At 46.4% G+C, this 21,325-nt stretch overlaps 1 protein-coding gene across 9 annotated transcripts in view; it reads right to left on the bottom strand.

Annotated features, from left to right (window-relative positions):
- Positions 1-21,325, bottom strand: part of EZH2 (enhancer of zeste 2 polycomb repressive complex 2 subunit) — a 626,582-nt gene that overhangs the window by 335,739 nt on the left and 269,518 nt on the right. For all 9 annotated transcript variants that reach the window (XM_030203624.1, XM_030203674.1, XM_030203633.1 and 6 more), the window contains one exon: positions 6,077-6,179. In XM_030203624.1, the coding sequence (XP_030059484.1) occupies positions 6,077-6,179 (103 nt within the window). The remainder of the gene's footprint in view (positions 1-6,076; positions 6,180-21,325) is intronic.

The raw sequence follows: 21,325 nt of genomic DNA, 5'->3' as shown, positions 1-21,325 counted from the left end.
GGTTCTTCGGAGAATAACTCCAGAAATAGAGGGAACTAGATCTGCCTAGGCTAGTACGTCACAATCAGAATCATGGTTCCGCTGTCTTGGTGGAGTTTCAGCAAAGTCTTCCCCATAAGAGATATGGGAGGATACACATACAGCAGACCTGCCCCACAATGAAGGAGAAAAGCATCCGACGCTAGCCTGCCGTGGGCCTGAAGTCTGGAACAGAACTGAGAGACCTTGTGATTGGTCTGAGTGGCAAAAAGATCCACCGAGGGGATGCCCCATGCTCGGAAGATCTTGCGTACCACGCCCGAGTTTAGCGACCACTCGTGAGGTTGCATTATCCTGCTCAACTTGTCGGTCAGACTGTTTACGCCCGCCAGATACGTGGCTGGGAGAAGCATACCGTCAGCACGAGCCCATAGCCACATCTGGACGGCTTCCCGACACAGGTGGCGAGATCCGGTGCCCCCCTGCTTGTTGACGTAATACATGGCAACCTGATTGTCTGTCTGAATTTGAACAATATGATTGGACAGCCGATCTCTGAAAGCCTTTAGAGTGTTTCAGATCGCTCGCAACTCCAGGAGATTGATCTGAAGACCTGATTCCTGGAGGAACAAAGCTCCTTGAGTGTGAAGCCCGTCTACATGGGCTCCCCACCCCTGGAGAGATGCATCCATTGTCAGCACTTTTTGCGGCTAAAGAATTTGGAAGGGACGTCCCAAGGTCAAATTGGATCGAACTGCCCACCATTGAAGGGAATTGCGAAATTCGATGGGTAGCTGGATTGCATCCTCTAGATCCCCCTTGGCCTGAAACCACTGGGAAGCTAGGGTCCATTGAGCTGATCGCATGTGAAGACAGGCCATGGGAGTCACGTGGACTGTGGAGGCCATATGGCCTAGTAGTCTCAACATCTGCCGAGCTGTGATCCGCTGAGATGCTCTGGTCAAGGAAACGAGAGACAGAAGGTTATCCGCCCTCGCCTCTGGAAGATAGGCATGAACCGTCCGTGAATCCAGCAGCGCTCCTATGAATTCTAGTTTCTGAACTGGAAGAAGGTGAGACTTTGGATAATTTATGACAAACCCCAGTAGCTCCAGGAGTTGAATAGTCACCTGCATGGACTGCAGAGTTCTTGCCTCTGAGGTGTTCTTCACCAGCCAATCAACGAGATAGGGGAACACATGCACTCCCACATAAACTCCCAGTCTGTGTAGTGATGCTACAACTACCACCAGGCATTTGGTAAACACCCTGGGCGCAGACGTGAGCCCAAAGGGCAGCACACAATACTGAAAATGCTGTGTTCCCAGACAGAATCAAAGATACTGCCTGTGAGCTGGTAGTATCGGGATGTGCGTATAAGCATCCTTTAAGTCCAGAGAGCATAGCCAGTTGTTTTTCTGAATCATGGGAAAAAGGGTGCCCAGGGAAACCATTCTGAACTTTTCTCGGACCAGATATTTGTTCAGGGCCCTTAGGTCTAGGATGGGACGCATCCCCCCTGTTTTCTTTTGCACAAGGAAGTACCTGGAATAGAATCCCAGCCCTTCTTGCCCTGGTGGAACGGGCTCAACCGCACTGGCTCTGAGAAGGGCAGAGAGTTCCTCTGCAAGTACCTGCCTGTGCTGGAAGCTGAAGGACTGAGCTCTCGGTGGGCAATTTGGAGGTATGGAGATCAAATTGAGGGAGTATCCTAGCCGGAGTATTTGGAGAACCCACCGATCGGAGGTTATGAGAGGCCACCTTTGGTGAAAAAATTTTAACCTCCCCCCGACCGGAAGATCGTCCAGCACGGACACTTTTACAGCGGCTATGCTCAACTGGAGCCAGTCAAAAGCCTGTCCCTTGCTTTTGCTGGGGAGCTGCGGGGGCCTGTCTAGGCGCACGCTGTTGACGAGAACGAGCATGCTGGGGTTGAACCTGAGAAGGCTGTCGAGAAGGTGGATTGTACCTACGCTTATTGTAAGCATAGGGAGCATTCCGCCTTCCTCGGAAAAAAAAGTCTACCTGATGAGGTAGATGCTGAAGGCGCCCGGTGGGAGAGATTGTCCATAGCGGTTTCCCGCTGGTTGAGCTGTTCGACCACTTTCTCGAATTTCTCGCCAAAAATATTATCCCCCCGGCAAGGGACATCCACCAGCAGCTGCTGGACCCTATTGTCCAGGTCAGAGGCACGCAGTCATGAGAGTCTGCGCATCACTATACCTTGTGCAGCGGCCCTGGCTGCAACATCAAAACAATCATAAGCACCCCTGGACAGGAATTACAACACGCCTTCAACTGCCTGACCACCTCCTGAAAAGGCCTGGCGAGCTCCGGAGGGAGCTTATCCACCAAGTCCGCCAGTTGCTTGACATTGTTCTGCATGTGGATGCTCGTGTAGAGCTGGTAAGACTGAAACTTGGACACGAGCATGGAAGATTGGTAGGCCTTCCTCCCAAAAGAGTCCAGAATTCTAGATTCCCATCCCGGGGGCGCCAAGGCAAAATCTCTAGAACTTTTGGCTCTCTTGAGAGCAGAATCCACAACCATAGAGTCGTGAGGTAACTGCAACTTCATCAACTCAGGCTCCCCATGGATTTGATACTGGGACTCAGCTTTTTTGGGAATGGTGGGATTAGATAGAGGCTTTGTCCAGTTTTCCAGCAATGTCTGCTTAAGGACATTATGCAGAGGAACAGTGGACGACTCCTTAGGTGGTGAAGGATAGTCTAGCTCCTCGAACATCTCAGCCCTGGGCTCATCCTCAAATACCACGGGGAAGGGAATAGCCACAAAGGAGGAGAAAAAGACTCTCCGGGGGAGAAAGCTTCCTTTCAGGTGAAGGAGTGGGATCAGAAGGAAGACCACAAGACTCCTCAGAAGAGAAATATCTTGGATCCTCCTCTTCTCCTCACGAGGCATCCTCCTCGGTGTTGGACAAGAGTTCACAAACTGCAGTCCGAAACCAGGTCCGTCTGGACTCTGAGGAACCATGTCCTCGATGACGACGTCGAGAAGTCGACTCCCGTGCCGGCGGCGATGAAGCTCCCTCCAGCAATGTCGACGGGGAGTCGACCTGGGTGGCAGTCGGCATCAGTGACCGCACCACAGGCACAGAGCTCGCTGCCACTTCCATCAATAGTACCGAAGGCGCAAGCACCCCTGGTACTGGCACAGACTGGCGCAGCAGCCCCTCCAGGAAATCTGGAAGAATGGCTCTGAGGCGCTCGTCAAGAGTGTCTGCCGGGAAAGGCTGTGGGGCAGATGCAGGAGCCGGAGGCAGAACCTGTGCAGAGGAAGGAGGTCGTACTGGACTGTCCGAAGACCAGCGCACCGACACCTCTTGGATGGAGGGTGAGCGGACCTCCCGGCGTCGACGCTTCACGGGTGCCGAGTCCCTCGACGCCCTGGAGCTCCCGGTACAGTGTGTAGAATGAGATCGATGCCGATGCTTCTTAGCCTTCACTCGATGCACGGCATCGGTACTCCTCGGTACCGACGAGGACGTGGAATCCACACGCCTCTTCGGGGCCGGGTCCGAAAGTGGTTGGTCCCGATGGGCCTTTGCAGCAGGAGCCTTCGAGACAGGTGGAGACCCACTTGACGGCTCCCTGCTCCCAGCGTGTGGTGGTCTCCGGACAGGTATTACTGCTCTCCTGATGTCGATGCCATCTCCGGTGCCGATGCCAACACCGCCAACGCCAAAATGCCGGGCAAGGCTCCAAACAGACGTTCCCGCTCAGCCTGTCTCAACGCCTGTGTCCGCTTTTTAAGGCTGAGACACAACTTACACGCGTCTGGGCAATGGTCGGGCCCAAGGCACTGGATACACCATGAATGGGGATCGGTACCTGAGATTGTCCGGCTGTACAGACTGCACTTCTTGAAGCCGCTGGGAATCCTCGATGTCACGATGGAAGAATAGCGGCAGCAAAGTCAAAATTTGCGAAGGTGCCAAGAAAAAAGGCACTAAAAGGAGAAACGCGAACGCGCAGCCCAAAAGGGGCCGCAACGGCAGCGAAAGAAAACTTAAAGAGGGCCCAACACTAAAACAGAAGTAAGGGAACCTTTTCTTTTCTTTTTACAGAAGATAGAAAAAGAAGAAACGACAAAAAATCGCAAAAAACTCACGGCTAAATGAAGGCTCTTTCTCAGGTGCACACAGAGAAACAGCCAAAACAACCGCTCCCTAACGCGGAAAGAGAAAAAACTGACGGGGCACTCGCGCGACGGGCGGGAAGCTGATGCCCGCGTGCAATCGAAGGCTCTAGCAAACTTTTGTTGCTAGGAAGATTCCGGTCTCGGGGCTGCCGTGGACGTCACCCATCAGTCACCCTCGGAAAAGACTGGATACGTGACACAAGCAGAACATCTTCCTCCCAAAATAATCCAAGGTTCTAGCTTCTCTGCCTGGGGGGAGCCGAGGCATAGTCCCTAGAACTTCTGGTTCTTTTAGGGCGGATTCCACTAACATGGAATTGTGAAGCAACTGAGGCTTATCAAATCCACATGTACTGTGGATCCAGAACATGGTATTGATCTTCTTGGGGATTTCCAATTCCGGATGAGGACTTCCTGGAGTACCTCGTGGAGAGGGACCGTCACAGTCTCCCTAGGAGGACACTCATAATCAAGGACCTCTAGCATCTTGGCCCTGGGCTCGTCCTCCACTTCCAAAGGAAATGGAATGGCTGCAGCCATTTCCTTGACAAAAGAAGGGAATGAAAGGCTCTCTAGGGGAGACTTTATCCTTTCAAGTGGAGGGGAGAGGGGGAAGAGAGTACTAGATGTGGTATTTTTCTGGTGTTTATCCAATAAACATCTTCTGTATATACTCAAACATGAGCCCATCCGAATATAAACTAAGATAACATTTTTCCTCTAAAAAAGTGGGCAACCCTAACTTCAACATAAACCAAGGTTTAAACTCCAGCATTTCTCCCCTTTCCCTCACCATGGTGGTGTCCAGCATGTCTACCCTTACCCCCACTACCCATGGTGTCTGGCATTTCTCCCCTTACCTTCTTCTCCTGGGTAGGCTGATGCTTACACAAAAAGCATCTCGGTCAGCCGGTGCCAGGCCTTGAGGTCTGCCAGCTCCTGCCCTCTAAAACTTCCTAAATTTCAGATGGGTCGGAACTGGCAAGCCTTGAGCTTGTGCAGATGCTCAAGGCCTCACACCAGCCAACCATGATGCTTTGTGCATCAGCGTCCGCTAACCCAGCAGAGAGAGATAAGGGGAGAAATGAACGTAAGAACATAAGAGTAGCCATACTGGGTCAGACCAATGGTCCATCTAGCCCAGTATCCTGTTTTCCAAACAGTGGCCAAGCCAGGTCACAAGTACCTGGCAGAAACCCAAATCATGGCAACATTCCATACTACAAATTCCCAGGGCAAGTAGTTGCTTCCCATGTCTGTCTCGATAGCAGACTATGGACTTTATTTGTACAAACCTTTTTTAAACCCAGATAAGCTAACTGCTGATACCACACCCTCTAGCAAAGAGTTCCAGAGCCTAACTATTCATTGAGTGAAAAAATATTTCCTCCTATTTGATTTAAAAGTATTTCCATGTAACTTCCTCCAGTGTCCCATAGTCTTTGTGCTTTTAGAACAAGTAAAAAATAGATTTACTTCTACTCGTTCTACACAACTCAGGATTTTGTAGACCTCAATTATATCTCCCCTCATCTGTCTCTTTCCAAAGCTGAAGAGCCCAAACCTCTTTAGCCTTTCCTCGAACGAGCATGGAGGTAAGGTGAGAAATGCAGGATATCAGAGAGAAGTGGGGGGGTGGGGGGGGGAAGGCTAACATATAAACCAAGAAATAAAAAATAAAAATAAAACATCAAAAATTGTGCCTTGGTATATATTTGAGTATATACGGTATTTTTTTCATCAGTGTTTGTTCTTTGTATTTATTAATTAAAACCTAAAATCAAAAAACCCTAGTCATAATGGAATGGAAATTGCACAATTTTACACATTATTCTCACATGACCATCTCCTGCATTGTTAGTGTATGTTCTGATCTGTTCTGTTATTGCACTAAAGAATCTCAATAAAACAATAAAGTTTAAAAAAAAAATCATACTTTTCTTTCAGTTCCTCTGCTGTACCCTTGTCTGGAAACATGGAGGAAATAGCTTCAAAAATTTTGTCAGAGGGAAATTTCCGTGGAGGATGACTTTCTTTATCTGCAGATAGACAGATGAAGAGGTAAAAGTAACCAACTACTCTTTTCATTATGGTAAATTTACATATTTTGTACTGTTAAAGGACTGATCTAGTACACAATTCTATTGTAATTTTGTCCACTAAAAGATAAAGTCAAGTTACCCACCTGCAGCAGGTGTTCTCCAAGGACAGCATGACACATATTCCAACACATGGGTGATATCATCCGATGAAGCCTTGGCAGAACACTTCCCAGCATTTTCTAGAAGCGTTTGCAAGACTGGTCCATGAATGCACATGCATCTTCCTGCCTGTCTCCACTGCAAGGAAGAGTCTGACAGAATACAACTCCTAGGGGAGTTGGGCGGGTACATGGGAATAAATGTCCTGCTGTCCTTGGAGAGCATCTGCCACAGGTGAGTAACTTCATTATCTCAGAGGACAAGCAGGACATGATATTCCCACATATGGGAATGCCTAGATAACAGGCCGTTCGAAATAACAAAAAAAAAAGGGGGGGGGGGGAAGAATACAAGGCTTGCAGCAGATCAGGAGTCTTGTTCTAGACAGCAGTGAGATGTGAATGTGTGGACAGGTTTGCAAATCTCTTCTATGGAGGTTGATCTCAAGTGGGCCACCAATGCAGCCATGGCTCTCACATTATTAGCCGTGATATGACCCTCCAGAATCAGCTTAGCCTGAGCATAAGTAAAGGAGATGCAGTCTACTGATTTACCACTGGCTGGCCCATCCTGTTAGGGTCAAAAGAAACAAAAAGCAGGGTGGATTGTCTATGAGCTTTAGTCTGCTCCAGATAGAAGGCCAAGGCTCTCTTGCTGGCCACAGTCTGTAATACACTTTCACCAAGGATGGTCATGGGGTTTTGGGAAGAATGTTGGCAGAAAAACTGGTTAAAATGGAACACCAACACTACCTTAGGAAAGAACTTAAGGTGTGGAGAGCTAATCTGTTATGATGAAACCTTGTATAAGGTGGATTAGCTACTAAGGCCTGAAGCTCATTAACCTTATGGGCTGAAGTGACTGCTACCAAGAATAAGATTTCTCCAGGTCAAAAACTTCAGACGGCAAGTAGCAAGTGGCTTAAATAGAGCTTTCAACACCTGGGTGAGGGCTCTGAGATAGAGGATGACCAAAACCATCTTTTTCAGTTTTGTCAAAACCAAACCTGCGGCCAAATTTTGTCCAAAACCATAACCACAACCAGCCACTCCTAATCAGAAGTGCACCCCTCCTCCCCCCTGAACAGCAACAGCTTTCCTCCTAGCCCCCCCCCCCCCCCCCACCAATAAAAAAAGCAGATCCCCTAGGACCCTCAATATCACCTGTAGGCTTCGCCCCCTCTGGAGCCTATCTTACAAGCACTGGTGGTCCAGTCAGGGTAGGAGTGATCTCCAGTCACTCCTGCCTCTTCCAGCTCTGTTTTCAAAATGGCTGCTGCAACTTCAAGCAGCAGTCTCAAAAAATGGCCGCCAGAAGTGGCAGCAGCCATTTTGAAATTGGAGCCAGCATGGATGGAAGCCACTCCTACCTATGCAGGTTCCAGTCTCAAAATGGCTGCATGAGACTGCGCCAGCAGGGGCTCCTGCTCTCATTGAACCACCAAAATAAGGTAGACTCTGGATGGTGTGTGTGGGGGTGGGGCCTATAAATGATGGTGGTGAGCCGAAGAGGGAGCAGTGACTGCACCAATTTCAGGGACACTGCACAGTTTCGGTTTCAGGTGAAAATAACTTGCATTTTCATCTGAAACCAAAACATAATCAAATTCGGATCAGTTTCAGCATCAAAACTGAAATGTGGCCATCCTCTACAATGAGATCCCATGATACTATGGGAGGCTTGAGTAATAACAAGCCTCTCATGAACTGGACTAGAGGATTTACAGAGGTGAGCTTATGGTAAGTGCCAATTGCACCAAGGTGAACCCTAACAGGACCAGATTCTGATAAGTGTAGAAGGTGCTCAAGCACGTTTTGTGTAGGATAGGAAAAGGGATCTAGGGCTCTGTCCTCATACCAGACGGAAAAACTCTTCCACTTAAAATTATATGAACTTGTAGTGGAATCTTTTCTTGAAGCAAGCAGGATACAGTAGACACCCTCATGGAGTTGGAGAGAATCCGCTTCTAACCTCTCAACATCCAAACCACGAGGGTTAGGGACGGGAGGTTGGGATTTAAAAATGACCCCTCATTGAGGGTGATGAAGATCAGAAAACATTCCAGTCTACATGGAAACTAGCTCCAGAAGCAGAGGGAACCATATCTCTGTCTTGGGCAGTAGGGAGCAATGAGAATCTTGGTCCTGCCCGAGTTTTCTCTATCAGAAATATAAGAGAATATGCATACAAAAGTCCTGTCCCCCCACCCCCACCCCACCCCTAACTGAGGAGGAAAATATCTGAGGCTAGCCTGCATGGAGAAGTACTGAGTATCTTCGAGTGTCAAAGAAATCCACCTCGTGTGTGTCACTCTCGGAAAATTTTCCCGGGCTATGCCCATGTTGAGCAACCACTCGTGTGGTTGCATCACCTTGGTCAGTCTGTCCACCAGACTGTTTGTTTGTTTATTTATTTATTTATTTGAATTTTGCTCACACCTTTTTCAGTAGTAGCTCAAGGCGAGTTATATTCAGGTACACTGGGTACTTCCCTGTCACTGGAGGGCTCACAATCTCATTTTCTACCTGAGAAAATGAGGAGTTGTGACTTGCCCAAGATCACAAACAGCAGCAATGGGATTTGAACCAGGAACCTCTGGATGTCAAGACTGGTACTCTAACCACACCATGCCATGTTTGGATGCCCAAGTTACTTAACTGACTGCTTCTTGACACAGGAAGTACAACCCCGTACCTCCCCGTTTGTTGAAATAGTATACTGCAACCTGGTTGTCCATCTGAATGAGAATAATTTTTGTGCATCAGCCAATCTCTGAAAGCCTCTAAGAACATTTCATACTGCCAGTAGTTCCAGGAGGTTTATGTGCAACTTAATCTCCTGGGGGGAACCACTGAACCTATACTGAATGCATCTACCTGCATCTTGTGGGAACTAAGAATTTGGAATTGCCTACAACAAGCAACAGAGACTCCTGTAGTGCAGTTGATGACAACCGCTAGGTTCCCTTTGGCCTATGACCATTAGGAAGTGAGAGTCCACTGGACCAGTCTCAAATGGAGACATGCCATGAGTGTCACACAGATGCTGGAGGCCACATGGCCTAGCAATCTCAACATCTCTCAAGTCATGAGCTACTGGCTCTGGTGTACCTGGAGTGTAATATGGATTAAAGAGTCACATGCTGGTCTGGAAGAAAGGTCTGGTTCTAAACCGTGTCTAGCAGGGCTCCTATAAACACCAATGTTTGTATAGGAAGCAGATGAAACTTGGGGTAGTTGATAATGAACCCTAGTAGCTCTAGCACACAAATATTTCTGGGCATGGATACCTGCACTCCTTCCTTTGATGAGCTCTTTACCAGCCAATCATCCAGGTAGGGAAACATGCACTCCCAGTCTGTATAGCGAGGCTATGACTGCAGTTTACGGTTTGTTAAATTTGGTATATACTGCCTGGCTAAATTAGAACATGGCAGTTTACAGTAAACTAATCAAATCACAAAACAGAAACTCCATTAAATGATAGGATAGAAAAAAAAGAAAAGAAAAAAATGACAAAATGATCGTTGCAAGAAATTTTGTGAATACCCTGGGTGTCGACAAGAGGCCAAAAGGCAGAAGGTGATACTGGTACTGCTGCTTCACTTCTTGAAATCTTAGATATTTCCTGTGACTGGGATGTATCTAAATGTGGGTATAAGTGTCCTTTAATTCCACAGAACATAGGCAATTCTTTTCCTGATCACAGAGATTAAGATGCTCAGAGAAACCATTCAAAACTTTTCTTTCACCATGTACGTGTTCAGGGCCCTTAGGTCCAAGATGGGACAAAATCTTCTTGATTTCTTGAAAAACAGAAAATACTTGGTGTAGATCCCTTCCCCTTTTCCCTTGGTGGAATGGGTTTGACATCATTCAACTGTAAAAAATAAAGACAGTTCTTGTAAAAACAATTCCCGGTTCTGAGAGTTTAATTTTGAGGCACTCTGTGTGGAATTTGTTGGGATTTTTCATCAACAAAGGGTTTAACCTGTATTTTGAAAACCAACTGGTCTGAGATTACAAGAGGCCACCTCTCTTGGAAACAAAAAATTAGCCTTCCTCCTATCGATAAGACAATCCAGCATGGTTACTTTTACTGCAGCTATGCTCTGCTGGAGTCAGTCAAAAGTTCATCCTTTGCTTAGGCTAGGGAGCTGGCTGGGAATTCTGAGATCGCTAGTGCCTTGAATGGGAGCGTGAGCTCTAGGCTGGCTGGGAAGGGTGGGAGGGAGGTAGAAACCTATGCATTTGAGAGAAGTAGGGTCTCCTTTGCCCTACATCTGAATACCTCCTGGAAGTGGAGGCCACAGCAGGAGTGGACTGGGAGAGTGACTTGATGGTGTCAGTTCTCTTTTTGATGAGGTCAGAGATCTCCTCCACCTTATTACCAATAAGGTTATTACTCTGGCAATGTATGCCTGCCAGCTTCTCCTGAACTGCTGGTTCCAGCAGGTCCAGGTATGAGGCATGCAGCCAGGTGAGTTTGTGCATCCCAATACCCATGCGGAGGCTCTGGATGCCACAATGCAAGCATCATAGGTTGCTCGAGCCACATGTTTTCGGCACTGCTGCTGCTGGACTACTAACTGGCGGAGCTCTGCAGCCTTCTCAACTGGTAGAGTGTCTGCAAATTCCACCATACTATGCACTAAGTTCCACAAGTACACGCTCGTGAAGAGTGATAAGAATGTATGTGAGAGGCCAGCATAGTATGCTGAAACACTTTCCCGCCAAAGTCCTAGCATCCCTCCCTGGGGGAACCAAGGAGAAAATTTTGGAGCTTTTGAGACCAGATCTGACCACTATGGAATGATGAGGAACCTGAAGCTTCTTGAATCCAGGAGCCTTCCGGATTATGTACACAGAGTCGGCCATCTTGTGAATTCACTGCATAAAGAGAGGAACTTCCCACTACTTCATCTGTACAGCTTGAAGGATGCTATGAATGGGCACAGTCATAGCTTCCTTAGGAGGGGCATCAAAGTTAAGGATGTCCAATAACTCGACCCTGAGCTCATCCTCAACATGGGATAAATGGAGCCATCTCCTAAACAAACTGGTAAAGGGCAGCTCCTCAGAGGAAAACTTTCTCCTCTTATGGGGAGGGGAGAGATCTGAAGGGAGGCCCATGAGCCCTGACTTCAAAAGGACCTCTGGCTTCTATTCAGAATCCCAGATGCAGTCCAAATTAGACTTGGGGTAATAATCCTCTGCACCTGCTTTGGTCTACTGGACTCATGTCCACACTCTGGGCGAAAGTGCCAAGAAACGGGCAGGGTCCTTAGCCTTGAGGAAGCTTCCTCCACCAAGGGAAAAGACACTGATTTGACTCAGACTAACCCCAATTCCCCTCCAGGAAATGGTTTTGACGCATGGCCAACAGGCCTAGCAAGGACCTTCAAGATGGGCTAGACTTGCATTGGGCCCAGCATCTATCCCATTTGGGAAGCTCGCCAGGTGCCCTTGGCCTGGATTGGCCGCTGTCATGGACAGGATGCTGGGCTCAATGGACCCTTGGTCTTTTCCCAGTGTGGCATTACTTATGTACTTATAATGCCTTAGCATCACATAGGTTGAGAAGGTGCCCCAGCACCTCTTGGAGCATGGCCAGATCCACTTCTCAAGATGAAGCATCAGTAAAGATGGGAGCTCAGCCAGCGTGGACAAGTCCATAGAATGCATCAGGGTTGAATAGAAATCTAGTCCTTGCTCTGTAGAGGCTGGCACACTGGTTCCAAACCTCTAAAAGGGAAGCGACCGTGATGGCACGAACGCTTCTTGGGTACAAGTGATGCCAATGTCCCAGTTGTTCCTGGTGCCGTGCCTCAAAGGGGACTGGTGCAGATGCTTCTTAGCCTCTGCCAAAAGCACGGCATCAGTATCTCTTGGTGCAGATGAGGACAATGTTGAATCTTTATGTGCCTTAGTGTGGGGTATGAGAATGCTTGGTCCTGGTTGGTGCTATTGATGTTTGATGTTGAGATGAACGGCTCAAAGGTGGAAAAAATAGAAGAAAAAAATTTACCTGACCAGACTCCTCAGGCCCAAGGGGGAACAATCAACCACAGAAAAGAAAAAAAAAAAATACAAGTGCCAAAAATGCTAAGAAAATCTATAGGAAAAAAAGTAAAGGAAGGGGAAACTTGCCCTGCGAAGCATTCATAAACAAAACAAAAAAACAACACAAGAAAGATGTCAGCAAAAAAGCTGAACACAGACAAAAGCTTAGGGGAAGAATGGCACAGCACGTTGTCACTGCTCTGCAGATAAGAAGAAATTGATCCTGTGAAGTGGCAATAGGCAGGAAAGGGCACATGAAATCTTAGGGCAGTCCTCCATACGCTTATAGAAGAATTTGGAAGTGCTCTGTCCAGGTTCTGACAGATGACATAACCCATATGTGGGAATATTGTGTCCTGCTTGTCAGTTGCTTGACAGTGTGATAGGCAATTCCTCGCCTTCATGGTGACAATGTTGTTCATCTGTAAAGCAAAGTTTCTAACTTTTAAAAGGGGGTTCTGTATAGGTAGCATGATAAATCAGACACACAAATGGGGTGATGTCATTTGATGATGACAACACGATCTCTCTCACAGCTCAGAAAAATCTGGAAGCTGTTCTCAATGCAGCATGGTTTCTTGTACACTTGTGTGTTCCCCTACTCTCTCAGTCTAATGCAGAGCTTAGGAGGGAACTTAACTCATATCTGACTTATTCTGTTTATGGGATACTAGTGTTACAGATAAATAACTTTTCTTTCTATACTGACAAATGGAATGAATCAATCACACAAACAATCCTAAAACTAAGATTTTCCCCTGTATTTTGATTGGGAAGTCAGTGTATTTCAGATATGGGAAGAGCATACAACTATTTAATTACATACTCCCTGTAGAACTTCTTGTCCAAATCAGTTGTCTGTCTCTTAGACATCTTATCCAAACGGAGTGGCCTAGTGGTTAGGGTGGTGGACTTTGGTCCTGGGGAACTGAGGAACTGATTTCGATTCCCGGCACAGGCAGCTCCTTGTGACTCTGGGCAAGTCACTTAACCCTCCATTGCCCCATGTAAGCCACATTGAGCCTGCCATGAGTGGGAAAGCGCGGGGTACAAATGTAACAAAAAAAAAAAAACAGTGAGAAATAAAACAATGAACTGATGACTAATTTGTTGCTCTGCTCATTTCTTGTATTAAAAATGTGTGGAGGTGAGCTGCCCATTCAGTCAGAGCTCTGACTTGCTTTATGTGCTTAAACTGGAATATTTTAGATGAAGACCTGCTAATTTATTACAGAAAATAAATAAAACTTGATTAACTAATTTGACAGCATTTTTAGCTACAATTCCAATTTTGTTAAGATCATACAATATGAAAAGCTGTGTGACTTTTCTGTGCAATTTAGTTATTGCTAATAGGCTAGTGCCTTTTTGAAATCTTAGCACATACAGTGCTTGCTCTCTCTCGTGTACATGAAGTTACAGGGGAAAATGTAGGAAGAACACATTAATATGAAAGGTTGAAAAGTAATTTTGGTAGTACTTTAGAGACTGTATGAAGAATCGCCCTATTTTGAAAAAGCTAAAAATACAGCACATTTAAGACTCTCCATTGGCTTCCTATTGAAGCACAATGTAAATTAAGGCTCTGTATTTTTATCCACAAGTTATTTTATGGTCTTACTCCAGATTATTTGGTGAAGCTATTTCCTATTGGAACAACAGTTCCTTTTCTCAGATCCAAGTGTAACATGATGTCAGTTCAATTGTCAGAATTAAATATGCAGCAGAATTATTGAAATATGTAGAATTGTGCTGAATCAGGTACCAATATAAAAATGCAGCTTTTAAAAAAGACATATTGAAGTACATAGCAGTGAAGGGTAGGGAGGGTTATGGGTGGGGAGGAAAAAAGTTAAATTGTTGATGATATGATTGTTCTTATGTTCATGTTTGGACGATTTGGCCTTGTAACATGCAATTTGTGGAGCCTGTTGCTTATTCACTTTCAATTTCATTCAAAAAAAATGTTGAAACTAAAAAAAGACATATTGAAACTGCAACAGAGAAACTGGCTTTCATTTCAAGTCCCTCTTTCTTTCCCCCCCCCCCTTTCCTGGGGACTTCTGATAGGAGGGCTAGTCAATTACAAACACTTAACAGAGACAAAAGGTACTGGGATATAGCTTCCTTCTCCTCTCACCTAACAAGGACTCATAACAAAAGCATGACTAGGTGGATACCTGAAGGCTCATCAAGACATCTCCGAAAACCAAAGACCCAAGAGACAGAAAGTCTGGAGAACCCATTGAAGACAAAGACTTCAGAGGAAAAGCATAAACAAAACATTTGCCTGTCATCAGATGTATACCTGCCCCCTCCCATCAGCTATCAGATATGAAGACGCCAGGACATGTGCAGAAAGGAAAGACTTATAAGTCTTTTCTTTCTGCACATGTCCTGGCGTCTTCATATTTTAAAATACAAATCATGTAAATAATATTGCAATGAGAGGTAGTTCTTTTAAGAGATCTTACAGAGAATATGTACTTCAAAGTAAGGTAGCAGGTCTAAATCAAAAGTTATGTTACTTACAAGTCCTTGTTACAAAGTATGAACAGCATGAGGTAAACACATGGTTGCAGAAGAGGTCCTCATAGCAGGCAGGTGAGCTGCAGGTCAGGTCCCAAGAGCAGCAGATTTCCAAGAGAGAGCAGCAGGTCTCAAGAAGCTTTTTGAGCTGGGCTTTTTTATAGTCTGTTTGCAGAGAAATATGAGTGTATGTCCTCTGTGCATTTGCTTCCTGGTTTGCACTGGATAACTTGCAAGGCATTATGGTTATTGTAGTCTGTTCACATGATCACATTATAAATCATGTGAACAGACTACAATAACCATAATGCCTTGCAAGTTATCCAGTGCAAACCAGGAAGCAAATGCACAGAGGACATACACTCATATTTCTCTGCAAACAGACTGTATAAAAAAGCCCAGCTCAAAAAGCTTCTTGAGACCTGCTGCTCTCTCTTGGAAATCTGCTGCTCTTGGGACCTGACCTGCAGCTCACCTGCCTGCTATGAAGACCTCTTCTGCAACCATGTGTTTACCTCATGCTGTTCATACTATGTAACAAGGACTTGTAAGTAACATAACTTTTGATCTAGACCTGCTACCTTACTTTGAAGTACATATTTTCTGTAAGATCTCTTAAAAGAACTACCTCTCATTGCAATATTATTTACATGATTTGTATTTTAAAATAAACCCTTTGAAGTTAAATATATGGTCTGTTCTTTCTTAAACCTGGTAATGCAGGTTAATGTAATCCAATAAATGTACTTAATGCTTAATTCATTGCAATTGCGAATATTGTTGCTTTAATCGGCAACTGGTGGAGAATTTAAAATATATATATACACTAGTATAAAAGGCGCGTTTCGGTAGGCAATGAAACGGGCGCTAGCAAGGTAATCCCCCCCCTGCAGTGTCCTTCCTGTCTCCCCTGCCCCCCCTGCAGCCACCCATCTGGTCTCAGGACCCCCTCCCCACCAACCCTCCTCTGCCCCTGCAGCCACGCATGTGCAGCGGCCCTCCTCTCTCCCCTGCTCCCCCTGCAGCCACCCATGTCCAGCAACTCTCCTCTCCCCCTGCCCCCCCTGCAGCCACCCATGTCCAGCAACCCTCCTCTCCCCCTGCAGCCACCCATGTCTAGCGACCCTCCTCTCCCCTGCCCCCCTGCAGCCACCCATGTCCAGCGACCCACCTTTCTCCCCTGCCCCCCCTGCAGCCACCCATGTCCAGTGACCCTCCTCTCCCCCTGCCCCCTCCTGCAGCATCCCTTGTCTCCCCTGCCCTCCCCTGCAGCCACCCATCTGGTCTCAGGACCCTCTCCCCACCTCCCTCTTCCCTGCCCCCCCTGCAGCCATCCATGTCCAGCGACCCTCCTCTCCCCATGCAGCCACCCATGTCCAGCGACCCTCCCCTCCCCCTCTCCAGCCACCCATGTCCAGCGACCCTCCTCTCCCCCCTCGGCGCATCAGCCAAACCCCTACCCCTCCAGCGCATCACCCAAGCCCCTACCCCCCCCCCCCCTCGGGCATATCAACCTCCTCATCACCTGCAGCCGCCAATACTAACGCTGTCCGGCCGCTGCTGCGTCTCCTGTTGAGCAGCAGCGGCTGGTACAAAAAGAAAAAAGCCAAAAAAAGATTTTAAACCTGAAACACGGCTCTGTAGACAGCCATCTGCCACTGGCTGTCATCTCTACAGCCGCTCCACCTCTCCCCTCTGACGTCACTGCGCTCCTCCGGAGTCTTCCTGCAGGGGCAGTGACGTGGAGGGGAGAGGAGGAGCGGCTGCAGCGACGACAGCCAATGCCAGATGGCTGTCCACGGAGCCGCGTTTCAGGTTAAAAATCTTTTTTTGGCTTTTTTCTTTTTGTACCGGCCGCTGCTGCTCCACAGGAAAAGCAGCAGCGGCCGGACAGCGTTAGTATTGGAGGCTGCGGGTGGCGAGGGAGTTGATGTGCACAAGGGGGGGGGGGGGGGGTAGGGGCTTTGGTGCTGCGCCGGGGGGAGGGTCTTGGGTGATGCGTCAAGGGGGGGTAGGGGCTTGGGTGCTGCGCTGGGGCGGAGGGGCTTGGGTGTTGCGTCGAGGGGGGGGGGCACTGAGAGCTGATTGGTAGGCAGGGGGAGGCGTAGGGAAACAGGCTCCGCGTCTTTCCCTACTCCTCCCCTTGCCTTGGAATCAGCTGTCAGTGACATCACTGACGTCAGTGCATTCTAAACTGCCTAGCAGACCACCTCCGAGGGAGCCACGGTACCAGGCACATTAGAACGTTGGAGCTCTCATTACCTCTCGCCTGGACTACTGCAACTTACTCCTCACCGGCCTCCCACTTAGCCATCTATCCCCCCTTCAGTCTGTTCAGAACTCTGCTGCACGTCTCATATTCCGCCAGAACCGATATACTCATATCACCCCTCTCCTCAGGTCACTTCACTGGCTTCCGATCAGATACCGCATTCAATTCAAGCTTCTCCTTCTTACCTACAAATGCACTCAGTCTGCTGCCCCTCACTACCTCTCTACCCTCATCTCCCCTTACGTTCCCGCCCGTAACCTCCGTTCACAGGATAAATCCCTCCTCTCAGTACCCTTCTCCACCACCGCCAACTCCAGGCTCCGCTCATTCTGCCTCACCTCACCCTATGCTTGGAACAACCTTCCTGAACCCTTACGCCAAGCCCCCTCCCTGCCCGTCTTCAAGTCTTTGCTTAAAGCCCACCTCTTCAATGCTGCGTTCGGCACCTAACCCTTACCGTTCAGTGAATCCAGACTGCCCCAATTTGACTGCCCCTATCGGACCGAACGTTCACTTGTCTATTAGATTGTAAGCTCTTTGAGCAGGGACTGTCTCTCTTTGTTAAATTGTACAGCGCTGCGTAACCCTAGTAGCACTCTAGAAATGTTAAGTAGTAGTAGTAGTAGTAAGTGAGAATTATTATATAGGATATATATAGTGTGTGTGTATATATATATATAAACATTAGTGAGTGCTCTAGAGCTCTTCCCCCAAGATAAATCATTTCTTGTAACATATTAATTGTAACACAACGACCATTGTTTGTTGCAGTTTCCTTCTGTAAAACATGTGAAGTATAAGTCCTATCATAGTTCTGGTTTTGCATATTGTTCAGTGCAATGTTGGAACTCCCTTCTTTTGGAAGTGAGATTGGAAAAATCATATTTACATTTTCGTAAATTGTTAAAGGTTCACTTGTTTTCCATTTACTTAGTGTAATTTTTGGTGCTTATTGTATTAGGATAGTTATGATCAGAACTGGTGCTTACAAACGGGGAAAATGTTTCTGATGTTACTGTGGGAGATTATTTGGCATCTAGTGATCACCGAATGGTATGGTTCAATATTAAGACAAAGGAGGAGTGGGATTATTCAAGATTGAAGGTCCTAGATTTCAAAAGAACTAGTTTTGTCAAGATGGGGGATTTCTCAATGAAGTTATTTATTTATTTAGATTTTGCTCACATCCTTTTCAGTAGTAGCTCAAGGTGAGTTACATTCAGGTACTCTGGATATTTCTCTGTCTCAGGAGGGCTCACAATCTAAGTTTGTACCTGAGGCAATGGAGTTGGATAGGAACAGCTGAAGAAAGTAGAACAGCAGTGGGCAAAACAGAAACAAGCTATTTTAAAAGCAACAAAACTTTATGTTAGAAAAAATTACATAAAAGTAAGAGGAAAGAAGACTGCTCTTGTTCTCAAACATAGTAGCTTAAAAGGTAAGGGAAAGAAGGTTAAGCCTTCATACGTTACAAGACGACTCAGAAAAAGGAAGACAAAAATACCTAGGAAAAGGTAAGAGAAGTAGGAAAAGCTGTCAGGAAAGTAAATATGCAAATGGAAGAAAAGATAGCTGACACGATAAAATTGGGGGACAAAACATTTTTCAGATATGTAAGTGACAAAAGAAAGTGCCATAATAGCACTGTGAGGAATATGTAGAAGCCGGTAAGGATAAAGCTAAACTGCTTAACAATTATTTCTCTTCTGTGTTCACGGATGAAAAGTGGGGGTAGGACCACAGAAAACACATGCTAATGGAGATGGATGTATAGTAGACTAGGACTGATTATCAGAAAACTCTGTTCGTGAGGAAATAGCTAAAATAAAAGTAGACAAAGCAATGGAGCCAAATGGGATATTTCTGAGGGTACACAAGGAACTTTGAGAAGTTCTGGCAGCTCCACTGTCTGAACTCTTTAATGCTTCCTTAAGTCTGGAGTAGTCCTGGAGGACTGGAGAAGTCAGATGTGGTCCATCTGCACAAGAGCGAAAGTAAGGAGGCGGTTTGGGAACTACAGACCTATCAGTCTGACCTCAGTGGTGAGTAAACTAATCGAAAAGCTTCTAAAGAGGAGGATTGTGAGGTTTCCTGAATCGAATGGACTGCAGGACCCTAGGAAGCATAGCTTCACTAGAGGCAGGTCATATCAAACAAATCTGATTGATTTCTTTGACAGGGTGACCAAAGAGTTGAACAAGGGAGGGGCGCTAGATGTGGTGTACTTGGATTTTAGCAAAGCCTATGACACAGTTCTGCACAGGCGGATGATAAATAAACAGACTGCCCTCAGTATGGAACCTAAAGTGACTGACTGGGTTGAGATGTGAATATGTGGACAGATATGTGCATATGTCTGCATCCTTTTTGTACTACCACAGATCCAACTTGGTCTCTGTTCTTTTCCTTCCTTTGATTCATCACTAAAATGCTTTTGTGTTTAACTCAAGCATACTTGAATTCTGTTATGATTTTGATTCCTACCATCTATGCTTGTCTAACCCAGCTATCCAGCACCCAACAAGTGTAAAGGTATTTTCTCCATGCGTTCTCTATGCAACTCTTTCCCTCTATGATTCCCCAATGTGCCTTTAACACATGAACCTTATTCGTCTACGACAACTCTCTGTATTTGTTTCACTACCGGAAATGGCGATTGCCTCTACGGTACTATGTAAGCCACAATGAGCATGCAAATAGGTGGGAAAATGTGGGATACAAATGTAACAAATAAATAAATAAAAACTGGCTACATGGAAGGACACAGAGGGTAGTGGTAAATGGATCTTGCTCTTAAGAAAGGGAAGTTATCAGTAGTGTAATGCAGGAAAAGGACCTCGAGCAGGTTCTTTTTAACATCTTTGTGTGTGATACCACAGAAGGTTTGCCTCTTTGCAGAGGATACCAAGCTCCATAATAGGGTGGACACCCTGGAGGGTATGGATAGTATAAGGAAGAATCTAGAGGATCTTAAAAAATGGTCCAATAATTGGCAATTAAGATTTAATGCTAAGAAATGCAGGGTCATGCAATTGGGTTACAAAAATCCAAGGGAATAGTACAATATAAGGATGAAGTGCTTCTGTGTACAAAAGAAGAGCAGGACTTGAGAAGTGATTGTGTTGACCTTAAGGTGGACAAACAGGTAAACAAGCAATGGTCAAACCCAGAAGGATGTTTGGAAGCATAAGGAGAGGGATGACCAGCAGGAAAAAATAGGTGATAGTGCCTTTGTATAAGTCTCTGGTGAGGCCCTATTTAGAGTACTGTGTGCAATTCTGGAGACCATACCTACAGAAAGATATAAACAGGATAGTGTCGGTCCAGAGGGTGGCTACAAAACTGGTACGAGGTCTTGGTCATAAAACATATAGGGGACAGGTTTATGAACCTCAACATGTATACACTGGAAGACAGACACGAGAGGGGGGATATGATAAAGATGTTTAAATACTGTACAGGAGGTAAGTCTTTTCCAAATGAAGGAAAACCCTGGAATAAGAGGGCAAACTATAAAAGTTATGAGGAAATAGGCTTAGGAGGAATCTTAGAAAATACTCTTTCACAGAAAGGGTGGTGGATGCGTGGAACAGCCTCCCAATGGAGGTCGTGGAGACAAGGATTGTGTCAATATTTAAGAAAGTGTGGGAAAGACACGTGGGATCCCTTAGGAAAAGGAGGAGTTAGTGGATCAGGTGACCCTCAGGGGAAGGAATGCTGGCTTCGGCCTAACCCCTGATAAGCCTTTCCTCGGCTGAGAGATGCCCAGCACTACCACCGGATGCCTTTCAGGTGCTGTGGAGGACTTGCAGCTCATCTGCATATCTTTTACAGCCTTCTCCAGGGTGACTCCCAGGTCCACTCCGATCCACTCAGGGCCTCCCGCTCTAGATTCCGGGCCATTTTCTCTTTACATTTATTTTTCTCCCAGTTACTACTTATGGCTCCAGTACACTTTTTCTTCTTGGTACTGTCCCTTCTTAATTTGTTTCTCCATCTGAAACCACTGTACACTGCAGGAACACATTGTCCACCCTCTGTATTAATCATCTCACCATCTCTTTTTTCCTCTTCCTTTTTCTCAGCTCTCAACCTTCAACATTTCCTTCCTTCCTTCCATT

The sequence above is a fragment of the Microcaecilia unicolor genome, chromosome 1 (genome assembly GCF_901765095.1).
Source record: "Microcaecilia unicolor chromosome 1, aMicUni1.1, whole genome shotgun sequence".
Classification (NCBI taxonomy): Eukaryota; Metazoa; Chordata; class Amphibia; order Gymnophiona; family Siphonopidae; genus Microcaecilia; species Microcaecilia unicolor.
The sequence above is the reverse complement of the archived record's forward strand: the minus strand, read 5'-3'. Positions and strand labels throughout refer to the sequence as shown.